Here is a 16258-nt window from a genome sequence, read left to right as displayed (position 1 = left end):
GGAGACCACATTCCGTGGGCTGCTGCTGCTGCTGATGCTGAAGTTGCGTCTGAATATGCGCGGCAGCAGCGGCAGCGGCCGCCGCGGCCGCCGCGGGGATCGCGAGACCCGCCGGACTCGCTACGTGTGCCGGGTGCGGGGGCGGGCTACCAGCTGGCGTCGCACCGGCGGCCGCCGGTAGAACGGGAGCAGTATTGCAGCTGCCGGCATTATATTGCAATTGCAGGCCCAACTCGCGTGCCTCACTTTCCTCCTGGGCCTGTTGCCGTCTGAGCGCGACCTGAAACAATTTGTTCCTCACTTGAAAACGAAGCAAGACAAATAAAATTGCAAATTCGCCAATGTGTACTTGTTAGATACTAGGTCAAATCAAATTGCAACAATGCTTGATATACAAAGGATATATATATATATATATATGTATATATATATATATATATCGTTCACTTTGATATCTTGTTATATCGCAATTAAAAGGTTATAGGTATAGGCGATTATAGGTTTTAAACTAAAATGTCTTCTTTCTCTTTCTCTCTCTGTATCTGTCTATCTGTCGTTACATTACAAATACGTGAGAAAATCATATCGTACATCATTTTGTTTGAGGATATATAGAAACTAGAGATTCGCAGAAGGAGAACATTGAGATTTCGAATAACAAAATTAAAATAGATTGAAATATAAACCGATAAAGAATAGATAGAGAATACCTGAAACAGAATCTCAAGTATCTTGTATTGTTATTATAAATATTATGCGATTTAAAGTAATTCTATCCATTTTGACGGTAACCCTCATACCCGCGCTTATACATTATAAGGACTGTATCGATGATAGCTTATAGAAGAAAGAGGAGAGGAGAGAATGTATGTGTATATATGAAATTAACACATAGATTATTTTTAATAAATGCACATATAGATAACTATTCAACAATGTGCGTATAACAATACATATTGTATGTATAACACAATATAATGTTGTAACGCAAAAAAAGAATCGAATTAAAATTATAAAGACAGATGCTTCAGAAAAAAGTAATAGAACACTAATACGATGTATAATTAGTAATATGGACTCGAAAAATTCAATTAAATTTTTTATCCATTTTTCTTCCAATTCTATTAGCACGCTTTATATATATATATATATAGTTCATATTATATCAAGTTATTTTTCTATCTCATCTTTCGACATCTAATATATGTATATATTTTATACTTTGTAATATACTTTAATACTTAACATCTTGAACAACAAATCTGATGTTTCAATGACAAATCATTAAACAGCTTTTAAGATTCTAGTGGAATTATAACGTTTTCAAAAATCAAAAAGCATTTCTACTAATGTTTTCATGAAATATTACTCTAGAAATAATTTATCATACTTTTGCTCTTATTACAAATCAATATAATTCCCAGAAGTTAAAATATTTCGTACTTACATTTACAAAATTATTTAACATCTTGTTTTAAAAACAAAAAAAGAAAATTTGAGACGGTTTGGAACAAAGTGTTGAGACACATTCGTCGAACGTCGAACAAAACGAGGATATTCTAACAGGAGATATCTTACCTGAGCAGCCATGACTCGTTGTCTCTCGGCGATAAGGGTGCATTTGGCACACACGCAATCCCGCCATCGACAGTAGCGTTTGTGCCCCTTGAGCGCAGATACAACTCCATGATTACGACATCGCGCACACTTGGGCGTCCGCTGATACCTCTCGGCACTAGCGCGCAGGAAGAACGCGGCTGGCAGCACGTGATGTTGCTGTTGCTGTTGCTGATGTTGCATCAATTGGCCCACGTCGACGCCGAGGCCGACCCCGCGGGGTAGCGACATGATCGTTGTTCGGTGATAGTGACACTCGCCGACAGGAATATCCCCGAGCGTGTGTACTCGAATACAATTCGCGCGACCACGACGTGATCACGACGCGATCACCGTGCACCGTGAGTAATCCGAACCGGGCGTGAAGCCGCGTACTCGACGACACTCGCCCCCATGCCGAGGTCCCCGCCGCGAGGACCGCTCCAAGCAAGCGGCGACCTCCTCTTCGTCGCGGACCGACGGCAATCGCGAGATCGATACTTTTGGCGCGGTACCCACGCGATACTTCGACGGTGTCGCGATCCGTTGCCCGATCGGGGACGATCAGGTCCTTACGCGCACCACGCGCGAAGACATCGCCGAATTCAAACGCTTACAATTGTTGCGGCAAGAGTGACGAGAGCAAAATATGACGGCAGGGATAGGGATAGCGACTTTTCACAATCGTACGCGCGCACGCGCTCGCACTTTCATAAGGTCGTACGCGGATGCAACACCCTCTCGTTCGGCTGCCGGGGTCCGAAATGCGGAATCGCGCGTCCCGCGACACACGCTCTCGCCCCCTCTCACTCCTTCACCCTCGCCGGCATTGTCAACAATTGCAGCATCCCGGGTGAGTCGATTCAGGTAACGTGCGCGGATAGACAGAGAGGAGGCGGTAGCGCGCGGCGTGGCGGCAAAGTGGGAGCTCAACGGGGCCACACGGCGACAGGGAGAGGAAAGAGAGAAGACGCGGAGACACGGGATCTGCGCGCACAGGGAGGGATAGGGCAGAAACTAACGGCCCCCTCCATACTCTACGAACGCGAAATAAAACACTGTGCCACAGTGTTCCACCCCGAGGCCTCAGCCAAACGCGAGACCTCGCTGTGCCGCAGCCACGCCTCCGCCCGTCGCCGATTGGCAGGTCCGCACTGTACCAAACGGAGATGTTAAGAGTTTATATCTGCGTGGAGTGAAAGGGGGACATACCTAGTCGCGTAACCACCTACCTTGCCCCGAGATCTCGATCGTGTGTATCTTCCGTACGGCGATGGTGATGGTGGTACAGAGTGGTGACGATGATGGGATGGTGATGGCGTGGTGGTGGTGGTGGTGGTGGTGGTGGTGGTGGTGGTGGTGATGGTGGTAGTGACGGCGACGATGGCAATGGTGGTGGTGGTGGTGGTGGTGGTGGTGGTGGTGGTGGTGGTGGTGGTGGTGGTGGTGGTGGTGATGGTGGTGGTGGTAGTGGTGGTGATGGTGGTGGTGGTGGTGGTGGTGGTGGTTGTGGTGATGATGGTGGTGGTGGTGGTGATAGTGGTGGTGGTGGTGGTGGTGATAGTGGTGGTGGTGGTGGTGATGATGGTGGTGATGATGATGATGATGGTGGTGGTGGTGGTGGTGGTGGTGGTGGTGGTGGTGGTGGTGGTGGTGGTGGTGGTGGTGGTGGTGGTGGTGGTGGTGGTGGTGGTGGTGGTGGTGGTGGTGGTGGTGGTGGTGGTGGTGGTGGTGGTGGTGGTGGTGGTGGTGGTGGTGGTGGTGGTGGTGGTGGTGGTGGTGGTGGTGGTGGTGGTGGTGGTGGTGGTGGTGGTGGTGGTGGTGGTGGTGGTGGTGGTGGTGGTGGTGGTGGTGGTGGTGGTGGTGGTGGTGGTGGTGGTGGTGGTGGTGGTGGTGGTGGTGGTGGTGGTGATGGTGGTGGTGTGGTGGTGGTGGTGGTGGTGGTGGTGATAGTGATAGTGGTAATGATAGCTGTAGTGTGGTGATGATGGTGGTGGTAGTGACGGCGACGATGGCAATGGTGGTGGCGGCGGCGGCGGTGGTGGTGGTGGCGGAGAAGGCGGCGGCGGTGATGGTGACAGCAACACAACGGCAACGACTACGATTGCGGTGGTGGTAACAGTGGTGGTGGCAACGGACAAACACATTACTCTTTTATTTAAAACCCGTTCCGGCATAAAATACAATGCGAAACGATGCTCAGACGTTTCTCTATGCTCCGCCTTTTGTTTCAGCCGACTGTTCTTAACCACGCACACTTTTCTCATCCTCTCCCTTTCGAGGAACATGTCTTCTCTTTCCTTTCTTTCCTTTTTTTCTTCTCTTCTTCGTATATATCGGCCCTCCCCCATCTCTCCCTCCCCCCGCTATCTTCCCTCTTCCATTCCACTATTCCACCCTCCATCCCTCTCTCCCATTCGTTCTCTTTCGTTGGATACGTCTATAAACCGCAACCAACACCATCATCGCGACGAGTCTTCTTTGAATCATATTGTACAATGAGATTTGAATGGGGTAGAGAAGGGAAGAGGGAGAAGGAGAGTAGAGTCCCATTGTGTCGTTTCACCAATGGCGGCCGATTTTATAGTGATCTAATGTACAGATGTTATTTACCCCGCAATGAGAATAGAATAAAAGCATTGTGCGCATTATGATTTGAATCCCGTATCTCGCTACGTTTCTATACCTACCTACCTAGGTACCTACCTACCTACCTATCTACCTCCCTCTCTATCTCCCTCCCTACTTCCCTACCTTCCTTTACCCTATCTAGCCCTAACGCGCCTAACATGCGCGATACACAAAACGCAGACGTGCATTAAAGTTGCTCTCGTTTCCGAGAGCATCCAACTTCGAAAAGTGACAATTGTGGTATCAAATATCTTGAATAAATATTCTACACACACACACACACACACACACACACACACACACACACACACACACACATACATACACACACACACACACATTAATTTATGAATATATAATTCAAGATGATCATTTCACAAAATGAGCCTACTTACTAATTACTTTACTAATGATACTCTAGGAAAAAGACTTAAAATGATTTTATCGATACGTTCATAAAACTAGTTTTTCGAGATTAAATGTGAAAGGCAGAGAGATGTGAAAAACATGATTGTCTGCTTACTCGATGTAAATATTTCATATGCCCTTTTTCGAACAAATAGCAAACGTCCAATATCCACTCGGTCAAATTATCCATTTTAAATTGCAATTTAATAATCGAAGAAATTGAATATGTCTGCTGCGAGTATGAGATCGAGAATGTCATACGAGAAAGCACATTAAATACAATCATAACGAAAAATAACTTTTTTGGACGCTCACAAAAGGATTTTTTATTTGATGACAAATTTGATGACAAATTTTTAATAAAAGTGTTTTAAACGGAGGGGGGGGAGAGAGAGAGAGAGAGAGAGAGAGAGAGAGAGAGAGAGAGAGAGTTGACGTCGATATAAACTAGCGTAGACACCGACGAACCTTTTTTACTCTCGCACATCAGCCACTCAAAGTGAATGCACATGCCGATGAGGAAATCAATAAACCAATATAGGTTCGCCAGTACATGCCCGCTCATAAAGTATCATGTACTTTTCGTACGACCCGAAACGCAAAATTGGAGAAATCATATAAAGTGGATGAAAACATTACCTATCAAAAATCGTTCACTTTTCTCCGACTAGAGATTCGATCGTAATCAAATTGATTGAGTGGTAAATTAAAGAAAAAGAAATTGTAACATTGTAATTGAAAACAAATTATAATTGAATGGAAAAAAAATAATTTGATAATTATCGTATATGTGCGCGTATACATATACGTCCGTGTGAATTGCGAAGAATCGTGTCGTCTCTATCATACGGATAAATCATCCTTTGGCTGGTTCAATGAAAATGAAAAGATTTGTCACAACTCTCGTCCCCACGAGCTTAAATTCTTTATGCTAGCAATATTTCCAAAAGTATCCAATTTATCTCCGATTCGTATCGAGTTATTGTGCGTGGGTTATTCGTTCACGCACACTCGAGATTTCCCGCGGATTCCGCACACCTTCGGATAAATAGCACGATCAAGATCAAGATCGCGGCAATATCGAATTACGATGTTTGCAAACGTCGAATCACCCTTGACACTACTCGTATACAGATGGCTGGTTCGATGGCTATATAACAGGAGCCGCGATCGGATAAGCGAGATTAGATCATAGTCGCTATATAAGAGCTTCATAGGAAAAAGCATAGGAAACAAGTGCTTGCATAACGCTTTGATCTTTACGTTTTTCTTTCTAGTTACAATGTATCGAGTTATAAAGTAACCTGTTTGATTTCGATAAGTACACGGAGAGAACGATTTCTTTGGATTTAATAAATTTTATTAGATTCAAAGAAATGTATTTTTTGAAATTATTACAAACAAATCAATTATTGATTCAACAAATTCGATCGTTTGATTTTTCAAATAATAAATAACTTTATTTCAAATAAAATATTTGTTTAATACATTGAAAAAAAAATAACGCTCTTTATTATTATTGCTTAATATATTAAAAAATCTCTTTCATTGAAACAATATTTAATCTAACCAAACAAAGTATTATTTAGTTTAAGGATAAATTTTATTTTTTTTAAATAATAGTGTTCTTTCTATTAAACAAGTTGGAGTATAGCACGTGGTATTGGTATACTCCAACAAATCAATAAAACTCTTAATTCAAAATGATGATTAATATAAAATTATGTCATCTAAATTAAATAAATTCAAGTCAAACAAATAGAATTGCTAATTCTAAAAAAATCTTTTTCTCAGTGTATGATGATGATGAGAGAGAGAGAGAGAGAGAGAGAGAGAGAGAGAGAGAGAGAGAACTCAATTGAAAGATTTAATCGATACAAAACTCTAAAATAAATATTATTATATCTATCGCGCGTAGAATATGTATAAAATACAGAAATAATGAGAAACATTTGAGTACATTTTTTAAATATATTGATAGATTTATTTCTAGCTCATTTTTACTCATTTAAGACGTGTGTGTGTGTGTGTGTGTGTGTGTGTGTGTGTGTGTGTGTGTGTGTGTGTGTGTGTGTGTGTGTGTGTGTGTGTGCGTGCGTGCGTGCGTGCGTGCGTGTGCGTTTTTAAATGTATCTTAAATCAAGTAAGATATGTAAAATAATTTTTATTCGCAACTCGAATACTTGAGAATTAAAAAATTATATTATAAAAATTATTTGAAATTATATGAAAAATTAATATATATTATATAAAAATTATATATAAAATCTCCTTCAGTTTGCAAATCATTTTGTCCAAGATTACTTTGTATTACTTTTGAAAGTACTTTAAGTCTAAAATATATCAATTTCTCCGATAATTGCCAAGAAGAATGGTGACCGTTATTCGTTAATCTCGCAGCCTGGGTGATACTGCTACACGTATACGTCAATGTACATCTATGTGGATTCATATACCTTTCGACGCGCACCATGCAAGCTGCTGTCGGATTGCGATGAAGTTCGCACGATCTCATCGCGATCTACCGCGCCTGTGAAATACGTATGACTTTTTGACGTGCTTTTAACAAATTGAATTGAAAATGGTGTTCCGTAGTTCTTCGATATATCTATCGAGCATATATATCCATATCCAAACCGAAACGAAATGGGTGTATGAGCCAACAAATGAACGAATGAACGAACAAACGAACGAAAGCACGAACAGACGGACGAATGACGGACAGACGAGAAAGACATGCGAGAAATATATAATTCTTTTTCTTCCTTTCCCATCTCGATCTCTCGTTTCCGATCCAACTATCCTTGATCTTCGTTCTCTGTCATCCTCTGCACGGATTCCCGTTTCTTTCTTTTCATTTTTGCACATTCGCTGATGCGGCATATTGCAAGCTATGCTGGCGGAAACGACGTCGGAATAGAGGATAAAAGGAGAGGAAGAGAGTGGAATTGGGGGGACTGGTCAGTCTGTGCAGGAATCGCAGAGAGGGCGAGCAGAAATAATGTCCTGGCTCATTTTTTAAAGCCGCCCCCAGATTCGCTGGTGGGATGATGGTGAGGACTCTGCGGGGAAAAAAAAGTGACGGACGCGTAGAGGTATAGGTGCGGGTGCGGGTGCGGGTGCGGGTGCGGATGCGAGTGCGGGTGCGGGTATGGGTGCGCCAGCGCGCTCGGATGCGATATTACGGCGCAATAGCCCGATATAGGACCGCGGGTGGTCGGTCGGTTGGCTGGTTGGTTCGTTGGTTGGTTGGTCGGTTGGTCGGTTGGTCGGTCGGTCGGTCCGCCACCGGATGTGAAACGGTCAAAGCCAAAAAGCACTCTCTGCCGAAACGGGCTATATATTATCTGCAACCCTTCAAATACAGAACCGTCCGCGAAGAGATCCATACATAACGTATAACGTGTGCGTAAGCTCCACTCGTCCTACGAAATCCACCAGCCAACTCGGAAGCTACCGTCTGTACTTGAGCTCTAAGTATTCGCGTCGAATCAATTTCACTCTTCAGACAATTTTTCTTCTGCTTGTATCCTTTTTCATATGACAAAATCATAGAGACCAACCGTCTTTTCGCGTTCTTCTATCATTAAATTAAATTTTTCAATTTAAATTTTTCAATTTTAAAATCTTATTATCTATCTTGTTATTGTTCTCTTAGTCTCTTAGAAATATTTAAGCATCTAAACGGTAGAATCCACATTCGGTTATAAGAAATATAAATTTATTTATAAAACAGATGTCTTCAAAAACATTTGCCTAGGACTATAGTTCCACGATCGTGTATAATCGTTCAAATGATGAACAGTTTTAAATTAATATACTTTAGAATTATCAATTCTATCTATGTAATAGAGAAAGGCACTTTGACTTTTATCATACATTTTTTTATTAGAAAAATTTACAGTATCAATTGAAAAAAGAGTATCTTGTATGTACATGCCAGGTATATAACACTACACACACACCACACACATACACACATACACACATATATATTGTCGCGTGCTATACGGAAGAGATGGGCGTGGTTACGAGGGATTGCGAGTTCTTGGTTACGATTTCATTGACCAATACGAAGCCAGTTTACCATCTGGCAACTGTTGCAAACGCAAGCGCCGTCATGCCTACCTCTGCGAACTCGCTATAGGCTACAATATATTGGGCGCAGCGTTGAATCTAACGTGCAGGCGCAGACTCGACGTTGGATAAATAGCTTTACCATGCGATGTATGTATGTGTCGCGTGTTGTCATGAGGGAGGGAGTGAGTGAGTGAGTGAACTTGAGAGAGAGAGAGAGAGAGAGAGAGAGAGAGAGAGAGAGAGAGGGAGAGAGGGAGGGAGGGAGGGAAGATACGTATCAACTCGAAATTGGTCTCCTCCATATATATATATATATATATATATATATATATATATATATATATATATATATAATATATATATATATATATACACACACATATATATATACACATATATATATATACATATATATATATATATATTTATATACTTTATTTTCTTTATAAATGTTTGTTAAAAAAGCAATTAATATTTTATTGTTATAAATCATATATTATCGATCATATATTTATTTTTTTATTCTTCATCTCTGTCTCTCGCGGTCTCTCTTTTAATGAATAAAATTTAATTTATATTAATGAACAATTCTATGCACCGCATCTTTTTAATTTCTAAAATATTTCTTATCATAATTTAAGAGAATATTATATTTTTGTAGCAAAATGTGAATTTTTATTTCAGCTGCATCTAAATATCGTTATATAACAGTGATACATATTATCGTTGTATAACATTGATATTTAATTGTTATAACTTCTTTTTCATTTCGTCAAAAGTACCACTCGATGATTCTTTGGGACAACTGTCCAATGCAAAAATCATGCTATCTATTATTTGACTCGTGTTGTTGTAAAAATACTTATATTTATCGTCAGCTTTCGAATGACGATTATAAATATCTTTCATAAATTCGCCATTCGGAGTAAAGAAGAGGATCCTTGGAACGTAAGTCCCGTCTGGTTGAAATCTTGCTTCGTCTTGCGCGGGAATCTCATCTTTCCTTACACCCACCATTACAAAGCTGCATCGTCACAGATTTATATTCATACGTGTTTATGTTAATGTTCATTCTCCTAATTTTTGTTTTTCTTTTACCAATTTCTCTTTGTCTTTATTTATGTAATAACGCACGCGTGGATGGGTTCGTTCCCTTTCCATTGAATAAACTAAATATTTGCTATATTGCTAGTTGCAATTCTTAAGTTTAAAAAAAAGTGTAAAAAAAAAATACTTATTTCGTTTAATTTGAAATACTTATTTCGTATCATTTGAAATGGTCCATATTTGATTATCGCACGATCGCAATTTGTCAAAGATTCTGTTGTAAGATATACTCTGTCTGTATATACATTAATTGAATTTAACACATTTAAAAATTGATAGTAAAGGCGAGCGAGCAAGCTCGGAAAAAAAATGGTAAATGGCGTTTCGCGCGGTACTTACTACTGGCTGAGATCGAGAATTCTGATCGAATTGGCAAATTTAGGCTTTAATTTCTCACAAGTCGGACAGCCTGATTTGTGGATCAGCAGAAATATTGGTTTCCTAGAAATTTTCGCATCTTGGAAGCCCTCCTGCAGGTTTCTCCATTTGTACATGCGTCCAAAGTCACGATTGGAATCGTTGGCGGCGATTACATTCCCGAACACATAATAATAATACGCCAAGGCGGTAGCGTTTAGAGAACCGAGACATCTCGCGTAACGCATGATTCAACTTTAACTGTCTTAATTGTTTTCGTTTCGTAATTTAATTTAGCGTTATTACCTATTAATTTCCAAGTTTAAAATGCAACGTTACGTATATTTAACATTGCGATTTCTCTTCATGGTTAAACTCTTAGGTCAACCGTTAACCTTTTGTTAGATCTCGCGCTTTATCTCTCCTCTCCATCCCCGTCTCCGTGCATCTCTGTCCACTGTCTCTGTTCTCAAATGGCAAAGGTGACGATCGCCATCTGTTGGCGGTCGAAACGAAGACCGTACGCTCTCTACGGACGCTCTCTATGGCACCGTCTTTATCTTACTCTTGCGCCTAGCACGGAAGAGAAGCACGGAAAATCGCGGACATTACCTACGCGAATAAGGCGTCCCAGCTGAAATGTGGGCATGTCCGTTCTGAGGCTCCTCTCTGATTTTACTCACGCGACGAGTAGTACGATACGAGTATATACAATACATGATACGTAGGCGCGCGGGATTACTACAATTGTTACAGTTGGTACAACAGTACCAACAATTACCGCAATTACCGCCGACTGCCAAGCGAGTCATGTGAGTCATCTTCTTACGTGTTCTTACGTGTTCTTTCTTTACGTTTCTTACGTTCGTGTTGTGTAGCGAGCTACACTAGCGCAGATTGCGCAGGTTGCGCGGGCAGGGTGCGGGGCGCAGGCTGGCGTTTGACAGCGAGAACAACGAGAACAGTGGGAATCGTGAGTCTTTCCTGTGGAAATGGTGGGAAACGTGCTCCTTCCTCGTGAGTCTTGTGGATACTCGCGGTTTTTATCAGTCGCACTGGACTGTTAACCGTATGTTGTTTCATGGAATTTGTCGCGCGTACAACATTTCGAGGTCGCGGTATACCAGACGAAGCTGCATTCCGAGATCTCGAAAAGCCAACAGTACAAAATGAAGCCTTTGATCGAATTCGAGGAATGCTTACGAGATACTCCCAAGTTTCGGTAAGATATCTCCTTTCTTCTTGTTTCCTTTCTTCCTCTCTAAATTCAGTTTCGTACACAAACATCGTACAAATCATCTCGATCATCTCGATCATTCTCTCTGCCCGATATTATTGCTCGAGTTATACCCGACTATACTCGATTATACTCGAATACTGTTGATAGTTGTTTTGCGATACAAGTTTACGCTCAACAAGTTTTTAAATCAAGATTATGTTATACGAAATGAAAACGATATAAGATTGTGTGTGTGTGTGTGTGTGAAATATAAACTTTACAGATTGTGCATCGAAGAGGTGGAGAAGAATGTGGAGCAACTTGAACAAAAATTAGATAAGGTATTGTACAATATCAAATGATTAAAAGTCTTGTATAATTAAAGATATTCTATTTAACTTTTGCATTATATTCTACCGATTGTAATTTAATATATAATATAATATATAACTATAGATGAAACTATAGGTAAATGTATAACCAAAGGTAACGTTTTGTTTATAATTTTTCATATATTGTATACTCCCCATGGCACACGAGCATATGTACTTGTATGTACGTGTGTTGCTTCTTCCAAATTGTATCCTTTGTTTTTTTACAGGTATTAAAAAGCTGCAGTCTGACCATTGATACTGGAAAGGCCTTTGTTGGGCAACAAAAGTAATTTCTTTATGCTTTGATCATTTCATTGATCAATCATATTATTGTATAAAAGTATTTGTGTTAAACTCAAAGAAATGTATAAGATAATACATAATTTATATATATAATGTAATATGCTTGAAGAAAATAATACACCTGTATATTTTTTAATTTATTTTAAATATTATTAATATTTTTATCTTTCTAATAGCCAATTTGCCAATAGTCTATGGGAATTATCATTGTACTTTAGCGATGACCCAGAAGTAATGGCATTCTTAAATAAACTCATCCATGCTTTACAAGAAATGAATAAATATCATACCATTTTATTGGACCAAGCATCTAGGACTGTGATGAAGGATCTTAATAATTTTACTAAAACGTAAATCGTATTACATTGCTTTTTTTAAACCGAAGAAATCTTGATCTATCGCTATGTTTTACAAAATTTTATGCCTATTTCTTTCCAGTCACATCAAGAGAACGAAAGAAACACGGCATTATTTTGAAAGAATTTCTAGTGATCTTGATATTGCACTGAATAGAAACTCTCAAGTACCGAAATCTCGATCTGCAGAATATGAGGAAGTATCAAATATTTTGTCGGCTACTCGATCGTGTTTTCGACACACCGCGTTAGATTATATTCACGCATTGACAATGCTGCAAGCGCACAAACGACATGAAATATTAGGTACATTGCTGAGTTACATGCACGCATGCATTACTTATTATCATCAAGGTAGCGATCTTGCTCAAGATTTAGATCCTTTTCTGAAAGATCTCGATGAAAATTTAGTCAAGATGAGAAGTGATTCGAATAAACTGGAAAAGGAAATGGAAAATCGTCATATTTATGTCAATAATCAAGATCTGATCTCTCTTCCGGTACCTGGTAATACCAAAATGGAAGGTTATTTATTTAAAAGGACTAGTAACGCTTTCAAAACTTGGAACAGAAGATGGTTCTGTTTAAAGGATCATCAACTGGTATACCGAAAACGAACAGGTGACGAAGGATATACAATTATGGAAGAAGATTTGCGACTATGTACTGTGAAACCTGTGGTTGATTGCGACAGAAGAAATTGTTTTGAAGTTTTAAGTCCGACAAAGTGAGTCTGATGCATTTTCTGGTCGATATATAATAATACACTAATGAATGAAAGAATTATCCGGCATATCTCTATACGTAAAACACAAAAAAAAAAAATAAATTTCTAATTTTGTAGGAGTCACATGTTGCAAGCAGACAGCGTAGAAACATATTTGGCATGGGTGGCTGCAATACAGCAAGCTATCGGTGCTGCTATTCAGAGAGGCATGAGTCTAGGTGCTAGTGTTAATCCACACGAATCACAATTATGCAATAGTAAGGGCCCTGCGAGACCATTAACAAAACCAAAATCAAGGTGTGTATTCGTTTTTTTAATGCCTTTGATTTGTCGACGATTGTTGAAGAGATGAGTATATTTTTCGAAATCGTATCGTTTTGAAATTTTAGAGTATGGGAACAGTTGTTAAAAATCTCAGGTAACGAGGTTTGTTGCGATTGCGGCGATGTTAATCCGAGATGGGCTAGCATCAATCTAGGCATTACACTTTGCATAGGTAAACTTTATTCGAAAAGTATATGCGCCACTTGTGTATATGTGCGCACGCGAAGTATGCTGCATTCAATTCATTTTTGATATTTTTTATTTTTGTGTAGAATGTTCCGGTGTACATAGAAGTCTTGGGGTACATTATAGTAAAGTTCGATCTCTAACTTTGGATGATTGGGAACCAGAGATACTTAAAGTAATGGCAGAATTAGGCAATTCCGTGGTGAATAGTATATACGAAGCTTTACCTATATCTTCCGATATTATTAAAGCTACGCCAAAATGCAATGGGTACATGATATGCGTTGATCAATATTTCGTTTAATGACAATAAGAAGAAATCTTACAAAAATATTTTTTTTATATCTCTTTTTTTCTAGTAACGTTCGAGAAGCTTGGATAAAGTCCAAATATGTAGATCGTAAATTCGTAAAAGCTTTGACTGAAGTCGTATCAACCGGGCATCACGCTAGTCGAGAACAAATGCGATTTCGAAAATGGAGCGTGCGTAAGCTACGCCGCAGACCACGCAGTTGCGATAAAATCGATAATAGTAATGTTCATAAAACATCAACATTGTCATCTGTAAAAGAAAGTCATCCTTCAACAAGCTCGGATGAAAGCAAACATACGTCAATCGATAGTTTAAATTCTGTTGACAAGATTAAAAAAACAGAACGAAATTCCGTAAGCTCGGATGATAGTGCCAATATGGATTTAAAAAACAACTCCTCTCTTTATGGAAAGATTTTAAATCGTTCCCAGAACAATCTGAATGATGCTAACAAATATGTTAGGAATATCGTAGCTCATGGAGAAGTTGTAAGCGATGAATTGCTGAAAGGTCTCGATCCGATAGAAAGCGAACGAAAACTGAATACAGCATTGACAGCTAATATTAATATCGTCTCAGTTGGCGAATCGAATGATAATTCCAATAAACATATTGATAACAAAGTCAAGCATGATAACAAAAACATTTCAGGTAATAAAGACTTTGGAACAGAGATGCATTGTAACGCAAAAAAAGCAGAATCAGCCGTATTAATGTTTGGTTGCGATGTACCGAAACCCGCTATCGATGATAATTTAGAATTGAGTTCCGATCAAGATTCAACTGCTGGTGAGGATGAAGAACTTACCGATGAAGAAGATATAGAAAATCTGCATCCTGAAATGCTGCTTTACAAAGCTGCTGCGGCACATAATTTACCTGTAATGTGTGCGGCATTAGCAGCCGGTGCTGACAAATTATGGTCCAATATTAACGATAAAAGCCGCAATGCTCTGCATCAAGCGATAATAAGTGTACGTATGTACATTATATTTTTGTATTTTATATAACACGTGATATATATACAAATACAGGAACACAAAATACATAATTTTTCTTTTTTTTTGTGAATTATATTTTACAATTTTGTATAATCTCTTGTAAAAAAAAAAAGAAGAAAAAATGAACCGCGAAATATGGGACTATAATAATAGTCATTCATATCTTACAGGGTTCTGTTATGTCGTGTGAATATCTTCTGTTAAATGGTGCACGAATTAATTGTCAAGACGCCGAGGGGAAAACGCCATTGCATTTAGCGACAGAATTAGGTATGCACAAATAATATCTTTTTTTGCTTTGTGGGGGAGTGAGCATTATGATCTTATAAATATTTACAATCATATTTAGGACATACTGCACAAGTATGCTTGCTTCTTAAACATCGTGCCGATCAACACATTGAAGATGAAAGCGGAATAAAACCTTTATCGATCGCTGTAAAAGAAGCAAATGCTGACATTGTTACCTTGTAAGTATTATACGTAAAAATTTCTTTATATATTAAAATATTTTCTTTTATTATATCGATGTGTGTAAATCTTAGATTACGACTTGGTCTCCTGAATGAAGAAATGAAGGATTCTGAAATAGGCGTTACCGGTGATGAAACATTCAATGATGTCGTCCGTGACTTCAGTCAATTGGCTTGTTCGCATCCAGAACGATTGCAACGTCGAACTGAAGCCATGAATTTACCACATACATCTGATTGAAATTTACAAATTCTAACACAGAATATTATGAGTTTACGAATGAATATTTTATATAAAAATTACAAAGATACGCGCGTTGCCCTTTAAATTGTTGCGGGATATTAATTGAAATACCATATTAATATAAGTGAAAGCTGACATTTGAAATTGTTATGCATGAAAAATTATCTCAATTGTCTTTATTCATTCCAAACAATCGATATCTAAAATGATTCAATTATATATTCTCTTAGCTTTTGATATATCTCATAATATTGGAATAATATTTAAACTGCGACGATTATCTTTCATTTATAGTTTCCCACTCATCGAACAGTATATGATTTTGAGAGATTTATAATTAATATGTATATAGAATTACACTTACATGCGGGCGCGCGCTAGCGCACACCCACACACACACACACACACACACACACACACACACACACACACACACACACACACACACACAGAGTGTAAAATCATATAAAAATATTTATTTAATACGCATCACAGTAGAAGTTTCATTAATATGTATAGTAAATTTTGAACATATTATGTGTGACCTCTGACGGGAAAT

At 39.1% G+C, this 16258-nt stretch overlaps 3 protein-coding genes across 5 annotated transcripts; 1 reads left to right on the top strand and 2 right to left on the bottom strand.

The window, feature by feature from the left end:
• Nucleotides 1–6: 6 nt before the first annotated feature.
• On the bottom strand, nt 7–2960 carry LOC148934773 (doublesex- and mab-3-related transcription factor A2-like; the record flags this gene model as incomplete). The annotated part of the gene is made up of 2 exons (XM_089083634.1): nt 1579–2960; nt 7–280 (listed from the first exon to the last, which is right to left on the bottom strand). Coding segments are annotated over exons 1-2 (544 nt in total), but the record flags the coding sequence as incomplete, so codon positions are not given.
• Nucleotides 2961–9362: 6402 nt separating this feature from the next.
• Nucleotides 9363–10965, bottom strand: LOC105422055 (thioredoxin domain-containing protein 12). The gene is made up of 2 exons (XM_011631273.3): nt 10162–10965; nt 9363–9739 (listed from the first exon to the last, which is right to left on the bottom strand). Exons 1-2 carry the CDS (start codon nt 10425–10427, stop codon nt 9466–9468), a joined length of 540 nt encoding a protein of 179 aa, XP_011629575.2. The 5' UTR covers nt 10428–10965; the 3' UTR covers nt 9363–9465.
• A 4-nt stretch (nt 10966–10969) lies between these two features.
• CenB1A (Centaurin beta 1A) lies at nt 10970–15973 on the top strand. 3 transcript variants are annotated; one of them, XM_011631275.3, is made up of 12 exons: nt 10972–11401; nt 11682–11739; nt 12000–12058; nt 12252–12425; nt 12514–13158; nt 13276–13455; nt 13548–13654; nt 13755–13938; nt 14028–14955; nt 15153–15252; nt 15332–15452; nt 15528–15973. In XM_011631275.3, the coding sequence occupies exons 1-12, from the start codon at nt 11349–11351 to the stop codon at nt 15694–15696; spliced, it is 2778 nt and encodes a 925-aa protein (XP_011629577.2). In that variant the 5' UTR covers nt 10972–11348; the 3' UTR covers nt 15697–15973. The 3 variants fall into 3 exon arrangements, with proteins under 3 accessions (XP_011629578.2, XP_011629577.2, XP_011629576.2); XM_011631274.3 differs by lacking the exon at nt 11682–11739 and having other exon boundaries at nt 10973–11401; XM_011631276.3 differs by lacking the exons at nt 11682–11739; nt 13548–13654; nt 13755–13938 and having other exon boundaries at nt 10970–11401.
• The last annotated feature ends 285 nt before the right edge of the window (nt 15974–16258 follow it).

The sequence above is a fragment of the Pogonomyrmex barbatus genome, unplaced genomic scaffold (assembly GCF_055798465.1).
Source record: "Pogonomyrmex barbatus isolate J1 unplaced genomic scaffold, ASM5579846v1 scaffold79, whole genome shotgun sequence".
NCBI lineage: Eukaryota > Metazoa > Arthropoda > Insecta > Hymenoptera > Formicidae > Pogonomyrmex > Pogonomyrmex barbatus.
The sequence above is the reverse complement of the archived record's forward strand: the minus strand, read 5'-3'. Positions and strand labels throughout refer to the sequence as shown.